The sequence below is a fragment of the Micromys minutus genome (genome assembly GCF_963924665.1).
Source record: "Micromys minutus genome assembly, chromosome: 10".
Classification (NCBI taxonomy): domain Eukaryota; kingdom Metazoa; phylum Chordata; class Mammalia; order Rodentia; family Muridae; genus Micromys; species Micromys minutus.
The window spans coordinates 52,952,922-52,967,395 of NC_137979.1; the positions used below are offsets into that span (position 1 = coordinate 52,952,922).

A 14,474-nucleotide genomic window follows, 5' to 3' on the forward strand; every position below is an offset into this window, starting at 1 on the left:
CAGCAAGCAGCTCAAAGGGGAGGGTGAGAGCGCTTGCAGGAGGAACATGCAGGGTAAGCCTGTCTGCTCTATCCTCTACCCTGCTCTACTGCAACAAACAAAACCCAAAGGAACCCAGCCAGCAAACACCCTTCATCCCACACAGGGAGCTGCCTGTGACGGGGAATTTGCCTACAATTACAGAAGGTGGGGATGAAGGCAACTTGTTCTGCGTCATGTTCCTGTTATTACAGGTATGACTAAGTGATGCAGGGGGCCAGCTCCCTGGAGATTTCCTCTCATGTGGTGACAAGAGACTTAGGAAAGGGTCTCTGCTATTCTGGAGAAATCCAGGTCTGACTGTCATTCCTGGTCTCTCTCCCACCCCGTCCCCATAAAGGCTTACAGGTAATCATAGCGCACATTCAAAGAGACCTCCGTCTGTGGGAGAAAAATTATCTCCATTTATTTCGATTCATATACATCCATAGTTGAATTTTAATACAAAAAGAAAAAAAAATTAGAATCTGACAAATGTTTACAAACAAGATACCTTCAAATAGATTTTGCTCATTTAGCCTGGTGCAGAGTAAATGACAATCTGTACTGGTGCACGCAAGGCCGCGGCGTCTGTAGTCCAGGACCACTTAGCCCAACCTTTCTGCAAGCTTCATTTGTGTCTCCTGTGAACAATAAACTCATTGTTGATTCCCAGTTGTGTGTGCACAAGTGTACATAGCAGCTCCTTTCATAGAAAGAAAAGACACCTAGAGGTCGCCTTGTACTTCACCTACAGGAACCATGACAGGATACAGGGTGGATACACAAAACCAGGGCTGGATTTTTATAAGAAAAAATAATTAGCTGACAAATGAGGGCAGCAATAAAAAAGCGTCTTTTTTGCAACAATAAATAAATACAGTCAAAAAGTTTTCTGAGACTCTAAAGAGCTTCTTCACTGAAGAGCGGATGTGGCATTCCCACGGAGTTACACTTGACCCCATAGCATCTTTTTTTTTTTCTTGCTTTTTCTTTTATTTTTTTTCAATAAACAAAGTTTCCTGCTTCTGCCACAATAGTAAAGCCATTTTCTCTCGACAAGACAACGGTGCCGTTGACTTTGCTTTTCCTTTGTCCGTTGGACAAAATTGGCCAAGAATACAACTGGACTGTTGTGACCGACATGAACGAGGTCACGGTCAAGTCTTGTCGGGATAGCCTGACTGAGAACAGCTGGCACTTTAATTGAAATAGTTCAGAGCGCCAGTCTTGCTGTGTCTAGCTTAGGTGACACGCTGAGTTCTAAGGAGCTGTAGACTGCAGCTTGTTGTTATGAGACCTACAGAATACAGAAAAAAGGGGACAATTAAGCACCCTTCGTTTGTGAAGCAATGACACTTTGTGTGGATGCCAAGGCCAGCCCGGGGAGCAGATGAGCTTTGCCCCTCATCCTTGGCAAACAGAAGAAAGTTAACATTTAAGAAATCTTTATACTATAGTCGTAAAACTTCTCACTGTACAGTAAACATGGTAGCTCCCTGGAAAAAGCCAATGTTTAAAAATATATGTATATATAAGTGAATATATATTGTTTATTAAGATTACACCATTTCAACAAATGGGACAAATAAGACATTTACAGAAGCATCACCATAGTAAAAGGTGTGTGTGCCTATTTACAACGATGCAGAAAATGGAAGGCTCTATCAGAAGACAAAATAATATTAACATCATCACATTTCTCTGTTCAGGTCCAGAAAGTCTTCCTCTTTTCACAGCTTTATTCACAACTTCTATTAGTAACCAAACTACTGTACAGGAAGCAGGACTGCGTCAGCATGGTATAGAGCAGTGGTGGGAAGTACAGCTCCCCGGCACTCACAATCCTTTACATTGTCCAACTCGGCTGCCAGAATAAAACTTTTATGTATCTACATGGCTGTATTTAACAGTAAAAATTATATTAACTAGTTTCAACTTTTGGGAAGGGGATTTTGAATTTAGGCAATCACGTTGTACAATAAACAGTGACCCCAACATCCAGTTCTGATTCCAGTTAAACATTCAGACTAAAGATATCACAATCTGCAAGAAAAGAAAGAACACGGATGGTATAAATGATGAATCAGAACAAAGTCATGAGAATAATGTGCACACAATCTTGGAGAACACAAATCAAAACTGGGAGGTGTGGTCAGGGACGGAGGAGGGCTTAAGGATCACCTTCACTACGCTAGCCTTAACCAGGAGAGCACGCAGTTCTCTACGATGAATGCATGGGAGCACAACTGAGCCAGTTTCTAAAAATCCAGGGTTCGTAAATGCACACCAAGGCCTTACTATACAGAGAGCCACAGGAAACTTGTTGGCAAGAGGTAGTTTCCTTACTCCTGGATGTCAATGATACCATGTGAGCTTACTGAAGCCCTGGGTTTGATAACTCTCTCTCTCTCTCTCTCTCTCTCTCTCTCTCTCTCTCTCTCTCTCTCTCTCTCTCTCTCACACACACACACACACAGAAAATGTTGCTATGCTTTTGAATCTTCTTCACATCCTTTCATTCTGCTATAAGCTCAAGGACTGCCTTTTCTCCTCCCTTGCCCTCCCCTAGGGATTCTGCCTCCATGTTTGGCAGCACGGGTAGGACTCACAGCACCAAGTTTTCAAAGACACTTTTAGAAATGTGATCAGAGGACTAGCTACACTCGGTGTGATGGGAAAGCACTCTCTGGAAGGAAGCTGTGCTCTGAGCTGCTCCCTGGGCCTAGAGCAACCTCGTCTCCCTCCTGTCACAGCTGTGCTTCCACAGGGCTTTCATGAGAAGTGAGCTCACCTGACCACTCCCCTGCTTTCCTCTTTGAGCCCTTTCATTCCCCTCAATTCACAGGTCTGTCTGCAGCACCTCATAGGCTGAGGCATTTGCTGAGAAAGGGCGGGCTCATCATCCTCACTCTGTTTTTTCTTTAAGTTCACAGTGTTATTTATGCTTTCTGGACTCTGACAATGATCTAATGGCTGAACCCTTTCTTTCCCCAGGCACTGCTGTCTTGGCATACTCTATTGCTGTCTTCCAACCTGGGCACTTGCTGCATATTCTGGCTTTATTAAATGTCCTCTAGGTTTTAGACATTCTGTTGTTGGGACCTCCTGTTTCCTGGACCCAAGGACTCTTTCTTTTCTTTACTTTCTTTCTCCCTCCTCGATTGCTTTTTGAAACAAGGTCTCACTCTGTCGCTGAGACTAAAGATGTGTGCCACCAAGGGAGGAGCTGCCATGCCAGGCACCCAAGGTCTTTCTGCTAGAGCATGTGTAGTGAGTGATCCATGAAGGCACTTTCCTTACATCATTAGAAGTATCCTGCTTTCATTCTGAACTGTTTTTACATCTGTACACATGTAAGCTGACATCATGTTTCCTGAAGACAGGTCATTAGTCTAAACTCACAGGTGTACTGTTCTACCTTCTGGAAGCCCTGGCACTTGGCAACGCTATGGCACGGTATGTGTGGTGCTTATTTTCCACCTGCCCCCTTGCCTTGGCAAACTGATCAGTGTCCTCTCTCCACAAACTGAAGAGTGGAGGCTTCCTCAGTGCCCAGCATCCCCATGGCAGCATTGGGGCTTCCTGATGGCAGGATTCACTGACCAATGGTTCTGCGTAATCGTTTGGTAATATCCTATCTTCTCTGCTATTCTGGACTTTTCACCAAGTATCAGACACAGTAATGATTTTTATGATGTAAATTCTCATTGCTTACAGTTTTTCTTTCCTAATCTGTCTTGGTCAGGTATTGCTTATTCTCAATAATCTGTTCACCAGGATGCAGATGCAGGGTGCTCGACAGTTTCTTGGGACATGATTCGGGGGTGTGTTGTCTGTAAAAAGTTTCCCATCTTTTTGGGCTCTACTTTTCTGCTCACCACGGACCTTTCCTTTGCTGATGCAGGCTGTCCTTGGGTATCAGCTAATCTGGCTTCCATGTGCTAGATGCCAGCCCTACCTTCAACACAGATACAAGGATCTTAGGTTACATTTCTCTGTGGTTTTCTATTAAACTTTGGGATTACCACCTGTGAAGTTCTCTGCGGTTAGGTTTGCACTGGATTCATGACAGATGAGATTACAGTGTATTTCTTATTACTGAGAGCTTATCTTCCTATGCATGTTCCTCCACTGTGTCTAAAACACAGCTCCTGCTATGGGAGAAGAAAGACAAAACAGACCCAAGACTCTGCTCAGAGGAAGATTATGAAGTAGAATACTGCGCCAGTGTGTGCAACCAGCCTTGAGAACATATGCTAGAGCTTCCCTGGGCTCACAACACCAACTCTAATACTCAGAATAGAGTCTTTTAAGAACACCTTAGACATGCACAGAGGCCCAGATCCCCAGCGTATCCAAGGTCTATACGATCAGACTGTCTCTGACTCACTGAGTGGGTGGGGATGGGGGGATGGTGAATGATGATCTCAAAGCTACAGAACAGAGCAGTGACAGTAACCTGAGAGGCAACAAGCTCTACAGGAAGAAGAACTTCATGGGATTGAGATGGGGGCTGAGGCTGAGAAACAGAAGGGAACAGAGCTCACAATAACAAAATCTTAATCTCAATGTTTTTGTGGTTTAGAAAAACTGAGGACCTACAGTCTGCACAGCCTAGAAAAACACCTAGAAAACCAGCACTTGATGGTTTCTAAGATGCAGCACAAATACAGAAGCGTACGGGAAGCCCCCTTGCTGGACTCCCCTCGGCTGGCTGGAGGGGAGCAGGAGCTCTCCCTGCGCGTCAAGAGTTCTGCAGACAGACTCCACAGAAAGCATTTCACAGAGACTTCATTTTAATCACGTAATAGACACAGGCCTTTCTCTTCACTCTGTCTGCCCCCACTGTATAGACCACAATGCCACAGTCTTGTTTGTTTGCCGTGACAGGGTCTCACGTAGACCAGGCTGGTCTCAAGGCTGTGCACCGCAGTGCCTAGTGTAGTGCTGTAGTCTTGACTTTGCAGGAAGAGTATCTCTTATCTGAAGATAAGAGAGTACAGTCAATACTCTATGCCGCTCCTTCAGTGGGACAGTACAGGGTTTGGGCAGTGACTTGGTTCAGGCTCCTGAGCACCCATGCTTACCTGCTGGCCTTGAATCCTTTTAGTTTCTGTACAAAGAATGACTCAAGAACTTCTGCACATTGGTAAAAAGGCGAGTCACTGGGATTGTAGTAACGGCAGTTATCAAAAATTTTGGTCATATCTGCCACGAACTCTGTCAGCTTTTCATAATACCGTTTTTGTATTCTCTCTTCCATGGTGGCAAGGTCTTAAAAACACAAAGCATAAAATATTTTCAAAGCTTTAAGGTTTCCCCCAATGTAATCATGTCCTGCAGCTCTCACGAATGCAACATGTGTTCACGCTGAATCTTTCTGAAATTGCTACTGCACGTCTACTAAGCATGAGAGGCTAGTTTGCCTTTCATGAGGAATGTTCTGCTTTGGGTTCTAAGACCCAAATCCTGGCTGCTGCTAAGAAGGTTCTTTTATATTTAATATTTAGTTAACTCTAGAGAACAACATCCATTCATTCGACTGCTTTACAGTAAAGAAAAACCACGCCAGTTAGTTTTATGCATATGAAAGTTTTTTTTTTTTCATTGTTTGCTTTGAGAGACAAGGTCTCTCTATATAGCTCTGGCTATCCTAGAACTCACTCTAGACCAGGCTGGCCTAGAACTCAAGAGTTCTCCCTGCTTCTGTGTTCCAAATGCTGGGATTAAAGGGATACACTAGCATGCCCAGCAGAAATTGTCTTTATCTTTAAAACAACAAACACAAATAACTATGCATGCCAAGGTTAATTAGAATCCAGAATTTTGAATACAATCGCCCCTGAACACAACCAGCAGTGGCCACTTAGTAACACTGTGCTACTTGCCCAAGAGCAAACCACCATCTTTCTTTGTTTTCAAGACAAGGCTTCTCTGTGGAGCCCTGGCTGCCCTGGAACTCACTCTGTAGACCAGGCTACCTTCAAAGTAAGAGATCCACCTGCCTCTCCCTCCTGAGTGCCAAGCAACCCACCATTTTAAAGTTACTCCACACCATGTAGACATTTTTATGAACATTTATGAACTTTATAATGGAATGGTGGACACCAATAATCCCAGCTCCCAAGAGGCCTGATTATATATGTTCAGGATCATCCAGGACTACAGAGTGTGACCCTATTTCAAAGCAACAAGAAGGGAGTGGGGGATAACTAGAATATAATGTTTATTGTTTAAAACCCAGACAGAGATGGGTAACTTGACTTTCTCCCATGATGTCTTACAGCTCCATATATCCTTGACATGTCTACAGAGGAGGTGCACAGAGTGTGTTCCTAGTGTTAAGAAAGGAGACACAGGAAAGCAGGCTGGGATCTGATGAGGATTGCTTGGGGCAGGAGTTGAGGGCCAAGCTGGACTATAGAATGAAATCTGTCCCCAAACCACAGACACAAGTAATTTAAAAAGTTGAAGTTGGCTAATAAATTAAGAAGGCAGTGGGAAGAAGGGAGTTAGGTCCTGTGTGTTACAGGTCATGTTAACCATCATGTATGTGGGTGCCGGGAACTGAAGCCTGGTCTGCTGGCAGAGCAGCCAGCTGTCCTACTTGTTGGCCATCTTCCCAGCTCCAGTAAATTGAGCTCCTAGAGCACACAAGTCATTAGAACCATTATTCTGAAGAGACCAACACACCAACTACCCTGTGCAGACACTCTACTGCAGAGCTGTGCACTCGGCCCTCACGTGGATCTGACGGAATCTTCCTGTCACCTTCATGTTCTCTCCTCTTTAAGAACACTTCGCTGGCTTTAAATACAATTCTACTGGCTAAAGGGAAGGCTTTGCCCATTTAGAAGCTTTTTTTGTTTGTTTTAGTTTAACTTCTCCAGCTGGTACTTTATTCTCAACAGAACCACATGTAGCTGCCCCTCTTGATAGTGACAGCTGCTCTACCAATGCCTTCTCTCCTGGAGAGGGGCCTCTCTCCACTGCTGGCCACTGGGTCTGCTTGTGCAGCAGCCTGGGCTCACTGCACGCCGTCTGTAAGCCACACAGCTCTCCTTACATGCCATTTGACACAGGCTCCTGGGCTCATTTTCAGTGTTTGGCCATCATGTTGTTGCAGGAAAATACACTTGTCCCACATCAAGCTGCTGGCTCAGAGGCATGCATATGTAAATTTAACAGATATTTCGAGATGGTGGTGCCGCCTCTAACCTCAGCACTTGGGAGGTGCACTTCAGGTTTGAGCCACCCTGGGCTAAAAAAAAATCCCAAAGTAAGCATCCAAAGGGACTGACAGTTACACTGTTGTCTGCACATCTGATTCTTAGATGACAGAACATTGCCCAAGACTTCTGAAACATGTCCTCCTATCCAGTTCAGGCACTTACCCATTGGCTCTTTAATAACACCGTAATAATCCGGTGCATCATTGGGATCTACTGGTTCAAGGAAAGGCCACGCCATCTTATGGGCCTACAACAGAGAAAAAGTATCATGAGTGTCAGTGGAAGCGTGTGTGTGCGCGTGCGCACACACACACACACACACACACACACACACACACACGTATATATCTATATTCTATATAATCTATACACTACCACTATTGAGCTCCCTTGCTGGAACAATAAACCTTGAACATTCAAGTGAGCTTTACATTTGAGAAGTGAAACTGTTCACACAAGGTGACTTGGGTGAGAGTCACAGATTTTCTTCAGTGAGCACGATTAACAGTCACAACTCTCCAAGGTAGCTCTGAGGCCCTTGGTGACGGGAGTGGGTCACCAGCAGGAGGGTCATGAAGCCTACATGCTCATTCCTATTCGATGAGCTGCCCATCAGCTGTGGGACGGTGGCACAGCAATGCCTTCAGCATGCTTGCTGCTCTCCCTGCTGGGTCATGAGGTGGCAGAGAGGGATGTTAAACAGCACTCTGCTAGGCACTGACTAGGGTGTCCTTTCCAGCTCTCCTGACTATGACAGTGGACAGTGTGTGACAGTGTCAGATGAGCAACAGGGGAGGTAGCACCTTCTGTAAGCTTCATGTCACTGGCATGTGCAAAAGTGCACTCTGTCCAGCCCCTCACTCCAGGGGGCCAGGAGACAGCCGAGTGTGCTCACTGAAGAATGGGAAATTCAAACCCGTGTCCACAGTGAGGCAGGTTTGGCTTCACAATCAGACGCAACAGTCAGCAGCCTCTCACCTGTAAGGAGCGCAGCACCCTCTTCAAGCCCTCATAATCTTTCTCTGTCAGTGGTGTGAGCACTGTCATGGCGTCCTCTGTCGACTGGCACTGTGGACAGACATACTCATCAATGAGCTCTGCCTCACTTTGCAAGATGCCAACACAGCGCCCGTGGTACCAATTCTGACACCGATCACAGCCAATATAAAATCTGCAAGATCCAAAATGGAAATGTGAGGCCATAGGACTGGGTGCTTCGGCTCAGACCTTCCTTTTACCCATCATGCAACTGAACACAGGCTAACCCCTGGGGTATAAGGTAATTTTAGCATTATGGTTTTTTTACTATCTTGAGAGTGACATCCCAATATGTTAACCAAGCACTTTAGATGTTAAGAACAATTGTTAACGTATTAAAAAGTACTGTGTACTAATGGGGAACCAATTTGAAGAAAAGCGTGAAACATTTGATTGATTTTAAAGCTCAAAATAAGGCCCAAACATCTTTCAACTAGGGCCATGTCAAATGAGCATTCAAAATCAGTGAGCTAGTAAAGCCCCAGCTCTTCCCAAAGGGTGCGGCTCTAGTTGTATAGAGTGCCGCATCAGATACACAGGCTGTTTTCCTCACATTACTTTGTGACATACTGGAGAATCAAATCTGTTATAACCACATTTCCCCCAATGCAACTCAATCATTCACTAGGAAGCAACATACATTTTGAAGGAGAGGAAAAGAGGGAAAAGAGGAGAAAACTGAAAAGGCTTTGTAATGTAGGTGTATAGACACAGCAGAGAGACCCTGCTTTTCATTTTTAGGTTAAGTGACCAATCGAGCAATGCGGCTTCCTGAATTGTCAAACAGATGCTCTTATCAACTCACTGTGACTCATCATAAGGTGTCCTGCAGATACAGTACAATTCCTCACTGCTGCCCTCTTGTGCCCGCTTACAATCATTACAGATGTACACATCCATTTTCTTAGCCTCCTTTTCTGTGATGCCAACACATTCTCCATGATACCAGTTAGTACAAAGATCACAGCCAATATAGAACCTAAAAGCATTCACAACGAAAATGACACTGTAGTTGTCATTTTGAGCTGCATGGTACGTAAATCTGTCTTCTCTACCCTGATTCGATTTCTTACAGGATAATTTCTACAATGAGTCAGCTAAATACCCTGAATGCAACCAGTCTACCAGTGGCAAACACAGCCATCTGACCCTGTGCCCAAGGGTGGACACGTCGGCACTCACATCCATTTCAACAAACACGCTGTTTAGTGAAATATGGGTCTTAAAAACATAACTGGAATTTGAAAAAAAATTAACAACACAAGGATGGTAATGGCCTCCTTTTAATGAATGTGTGTGAAATTGTAACAGGCACAGAAACCAAAGCCAAAGAATCAAAGACTTACATCTGTCAAACCTATTCTACAGAAGCCATTTCAATGCCAGGGCTATTTCTTAGATAGGTTTGAAAATGTATCTCACAAACTAAATTGGAAACAAAGCAGAGCACAAACACCAAGGAGAAATGACAGTACAGGAGCATGCAGGCCAGCCAGGTGGACAGGACAAATGTCACACGTGCTATGAAGGAGAGGTCCATGTATGTAGTCATTCCTGTTTACAGAGCCTGGCGAGGGGAGTGTGAGGAAGGTGAAGCCCAGACTTTGACATAGGGTCCCGAGGAAAAGCCCCAGCAGCTCTCTAAACCGCCTATCCCTGGGGACGGGAGCTGTGAAGGCCTCTGTCACTCGCTGGCAACCAGGCTGGCCTTGCCACACTGGTTCCCTTCCACAATACCAAGCTCACTCTGGTAACTGAACCTTGGGGAACACCTCATTACTGTGAGGGAAAAACACACAGTGAGGCACTTCGACTATGCCCAGGGACCCTTTCTTCTGAACCGTTACACCCACACTCCCTGCTTCAGGTGATGACCTGTTGAGGTATTTTAAATGTTGCCTCTTTAAGGTGGTATGTGCACTGGAAGGAACTTCAGGACCTGAGTTTCCAATTTTTAATAACTTCCATTAGAAGCTAGTGACTCAATGCTCAAACCAGGCTGGTTTGGTAGGGGGCGAGTGGACCTGCTGTGTGGAAATGTCAATGGAAAACCAAAAAAAAAAAAAAAAAAAAAAAAGTGAACTAGCCATAAAATCATGGGCCGTTTCCACAGAATGAGCACATGTGTGCACCTCATTTTAAGCAATGTCAACATCCCAAGAAGGTTGTGTAAAGGTTTGTCAGCTCAAAGCTGACATTTATGTAAAGTTCCCCATCCCTGTCATTCCTGTGTTTCAATGCTCAAGGGTATTTTACTTAAAGTGAGGCACACTGACTGTACAGACTACAGGGAGAAATTAGTGCACAGGGCGCCACGCTTTACACGATGGAGAATCACCAATGAGGGACACGAGGGGTGTGAAGACGGCCACACTCTGCTGGGCTCACCAGGGAGCGTGTCTCCCAGCACAGTGTCCATCTGACATTTGGAAACTGATGGTGATTTAGGACCCATGGAGTGGTCTCCACAGCACCACACGGACAGACAGTAAGAATTTCTGACTCTCTCTTTAAAAGCACAGGTAAGTTTTTGGTACTGTGAAATGATTCTTACAAACACTGTCCTACATCTTCATTTTCCAGACAAAGGTTAAATACATCACTGCATAATAGTAATGACAAAAAAGGAAGAAAATGAGAAAGTATATTTATGGACTAACATCTCTAAAAATCTCATTTATGTCACCAAATACAAGTCATGACTGTCAAAAACAGCTCCCCATCACCATGCTCATCAAGTTTTGAGTGTGAAACTCACGAAGTGGTCAAAAGGAACACTTCATTCATTTATTCATTTTTGGCTTTGATTCCAAATAGATAGTGTAAACATAGACAACAATACTAACTTATAATTTCTTTCTTTCTTTCTTTTGTAAACAGGGAATTGATGGTGTCTCCTGGGGCCATACATTTTAGGACAGACTCTGGGACTTGGCCATCACAGAAAGGAGACCAGGGAGAGCTGGGATGGTGGCCTTCTGCACGATGCAGTGCTGGCAGATTAGGAGCGAGTCTACAAAGAGCTCTGGGAAAGCAAGAGGCCACAGCAAGCTTGTTTTTGACAGGAAAGGCCACTGCACTGATGCCAAGCCCAGCCTCACACTGGCCTGCCCTCTCCCAGTGCTGCCAACTGCTCACTACTACTAAGCTGGGGGAGAGGCACGTACTTGGACTCATCGTACGGTGTCTTGCAGATGCAATACAGTCTGGTATCCTTCTTGGCCTCCTTTGAGGTGGTGGAGATCATCTTCTTCTTCTTGGACTTAGAGTCCTTCTCCTCCTCCCGCTTCCTCTTCTGGGAAGCGACAGGCAGTGGGGCTGTGGGGTGGCCTGCGGGTGGTAGACCATGTGTGGAGGGAGGTGGAGAAGGAGGAGGAGCTGGAGGGGCTGCTGGTGCTGGTGCTGGCACTGGCACTGGCGCTGGCACCGAGGGCGTGGGCACTGAGGCAGCATTGGCCTGTGCCACCCGTGCCATCTCTCTCTCCCGCTTCATTTTCAGGTCTCTCTTCAGCTCTTCCTGTGGTCAATTGAAGACAAATGATCACCAGGGTTACATGATGGAGCAACTTGGACAGGGACTGGACATTACCTCCATTTGCCAAATAGCTCTTTTTGTTTGATTTTGGTTTTTCAAGAAAGGGTTCCTCTGTGCAGCCCTGGCTGTCCTTGAACTCAGAAATCTGCCTGGTTCTGAACAGCAGTGAACAGAAAAAGAAATAGATTGTCCTTACCATGCTTTGTTTAGATTTAAGTGAGGAGACCCAGGCAACAAAATCCCAACACTCAAGAGATAGAAACAGGAGGATCAGAAGTTAAAGGTCCTCCCCTGGGGCTGGAGAGATGGCTCAGCAGTTAAGAGCACTGACTGCTCTTCCAGAGGTGCTGAGTTCAAATCCCAGCAACCACATGGTGGCTCACAACCGTCTGCAATGAGATCTGATGCTCTCTCCTGGTGTGTCTGAAGACAGCTACAGTGTACTCAGACATAAAATAGACAAATAAATCTTCAAAAAGTCTTCATCTGTAACACAATGAGTTTTAGCCTGGCCTGCTTGAGATCTCAAAACACTACCTCCCCTCCCCAGAAAGCTACTTATCCAAAAGATACTATTTTCTCCATGCAGATTTGGCTATAAATTGAAATCCTGGGCTCGTGAGATGGTTCAATGAGTAAAAGCGCTTGTGACAAAATCCTGAGTTCAATGACCAGAACATACAAAAAGGCAGATGTAGCAGCCAGCCAGTAATTGCAGCATTTCTACAGAGATGAGAGGCAGAGGCAGAACCAGCAGGGTCTATCTATTCTGGACGGACACGGACACACTCACCGCCCTCAAACACCTTTTCTAGAGTACAGTTAACTATTATTTTCCCTTACAATAACCAAAAGAAGCCAGGTGTAGTGGCACACAACTTTAACCGTAGCACGTGGGTAGGAGGATCCCTGTGAGTAATGTTGTTGGTTGGTCTGATGGGTATAAACTGTACAAGATATCCTATGGGATGCTTTCAATATCCCACACTTCCCATTTTAGAAAGCTGCAAATATGCATGAAGGAATTAGCAGTGCATACTTGATCATTTTTAGGTTAGGAAAAATTGTCTTTGTAAGTGAGTACTTGTTTTCCTACATTCATAGTCTTCTTCACCCACACAGAAGACAGTTCAGAGCTGCCTGACTCAAAAGCCACACACGTCCTTTACTCTCCAAGCTATGAGCACAAATGTGCATTCTAGAAAGCATGCTGGAATTTTAGGCTTAAGCAATGCTGGAAGGAAAATTTGTGAGGTTCTGTGCCCACCTGCACTTGGATCTGTAGCTCTTTGTCCAGGAGCGCTCTCTTTTTCAGGATCTCGGCTTTGAGCTGCTCCTTGTGTTTGAACAGCAGAGCAGAGAGCTTGCTGGCGTTCTGCTTACTCCGCTTCTGCTCCACGCTCTCCTCCCGCTTGCGTTTCTTGGCTGCCTGTTTTTCTTCTTTATCTATCTTATCCAGAATATACTTCATCACCTGGTTACAGACAATCATTCTAGAGAAAAACACACAACCTCTGTAATGCTGTCTATTCCACCCAGAACAGTAAGGCACCGTCTGCCTGCACCCTAGATGATGTGCAAACGAGTGCAGAACTGCAAGGAGCAAAACTGTGCAGACTCTCAGGTGGCCTGGGACTCTCCTACCTTTGATTTTCTTCTCTCTCAGCGGGAGTCACGGTCTTTCTCTGTTTCAAATGTTCTATGACGGCATTATGCTTCATCACCACCTTGAGAGCAGAACAGATTCCATATATGTACATATATAACATATATGTACATATATGACAAGCACAGGTAAGTCAGCACACAGCAGAAGTAATAAAGCATGCTGGTGTTTCAGCTGGTGAGAGGTGGCTAACTAATACAACCAGAATAAAAGTGGCTAGGTGGTCCCAGGGTCTCACCAGGCACCAAATACTGAATTAAGCCAAGTTTGACATTGCTTAGTCTCTACATTAACACTAAAATATAGGAATGGTTTTTCAAATAAACACCAAGATACAAAGAAATCAACCAAGTTGTCTGAAATTAAATGGTAAGCAACACAGCCCCAGATTTCACCAATGCCTGTGCTCAGCAGGCCTTCAGCCACTGTGCTAGCAGCAAGTACAAGCTGTCAAGAGCACCTGTCCCCATACAGAGATCTGGAAGACAGGTCACAGTGAAAACAATACAAAAGCTGGGATTTGAACATGCCAGAGGACTTAAGTTCATAGAAATATTAACTGACACCTTTACAATCACATAGATGGCAGAATCTAGTCCTCAAAATCCCACGTGGCTATAAAGATATGAGTTTTAACTGGGATACAGCTCAGGGAGCAGACAGTGCTTCAGCGCTCAGAAAGACCTCTTGCCTCGTGCTGACCGGGGCACATGCTGCTGACAGGATTGTCTTCAGTAAGACTGCAGGTCACCAGCTTCGTTTGGCAGAGCTCTGTCTGAAGTGACTTACTGCACCCAGATGCCACTCCAGGATGCCCCTGCTACACAAGGCCACCTTACATGGAACTACAGACAAACACCTGGATTTAAGACGTTTTTACAAAGGTGTGGCAAATAATGCAAATGGATTGTCTGCCCACAATTTGCTTAGTCAATAGGCAAATAAAGGAATGATACTTGCAAATCAAATGACTTCAAATGAA

At 45.0% G+C, this 14,474-nt stretch overlaps 1 protein-coding gene across 7 annotated transcripts in view; it reads right to left on the reverse strand.

The window, feature by feature from the left end:
* Nucleotides 1-421: 421 nt before the first annotated feature.
* Nucleotides 422-14,474, reverse strand: part of BPTF (bromodomain PHD finger transcription factor) — a 94,199-nt gene continuing 80,146 nt past the window's right edge. For 3 of the 7 annotated variants that reach the window (XM_080923204.1, XM_080923202.1, XM_080923205.1), the window contains 7 exons: nt 13,471-13,553; nt 13,094-13,319; nt 11,459-11,808; nt 8,232-8,424; nt 7,416-7,500; nt 5,109-5,295; nt 422-1,318 (listed from right to left, as the gene is read on the reverse strand). In XM_080923204.1, coding sequence (XP_080779330.1) covers nt 1,282-1,318; nt 5,109-5,295; nt 7,416-7,500; nt 8,232-8,424; nt 11,459-11,808; nt 13,094-13,319; nt 13,471-13,553 — 1,161 coding nt within the window. In that variant the 3' untranslated portion in view covers nt 422-1,281. Of the gene's footprint in view, nt 2,065-4,881; nt 5,005-5,108; nt 5,296-7,415; nt 7,501-8,231; nt 8,425-9,096; nt 9,271-11,458; nt 11,809-13,093; nt 13,320-13,470; nt 13,554-14,474 lie in introns of those variants that run through there. The other 4 variants (XM_080923203.1, XM_080923199.1, XM_080923200.1 and 1 more) reach the window with 3 other exon arrangements.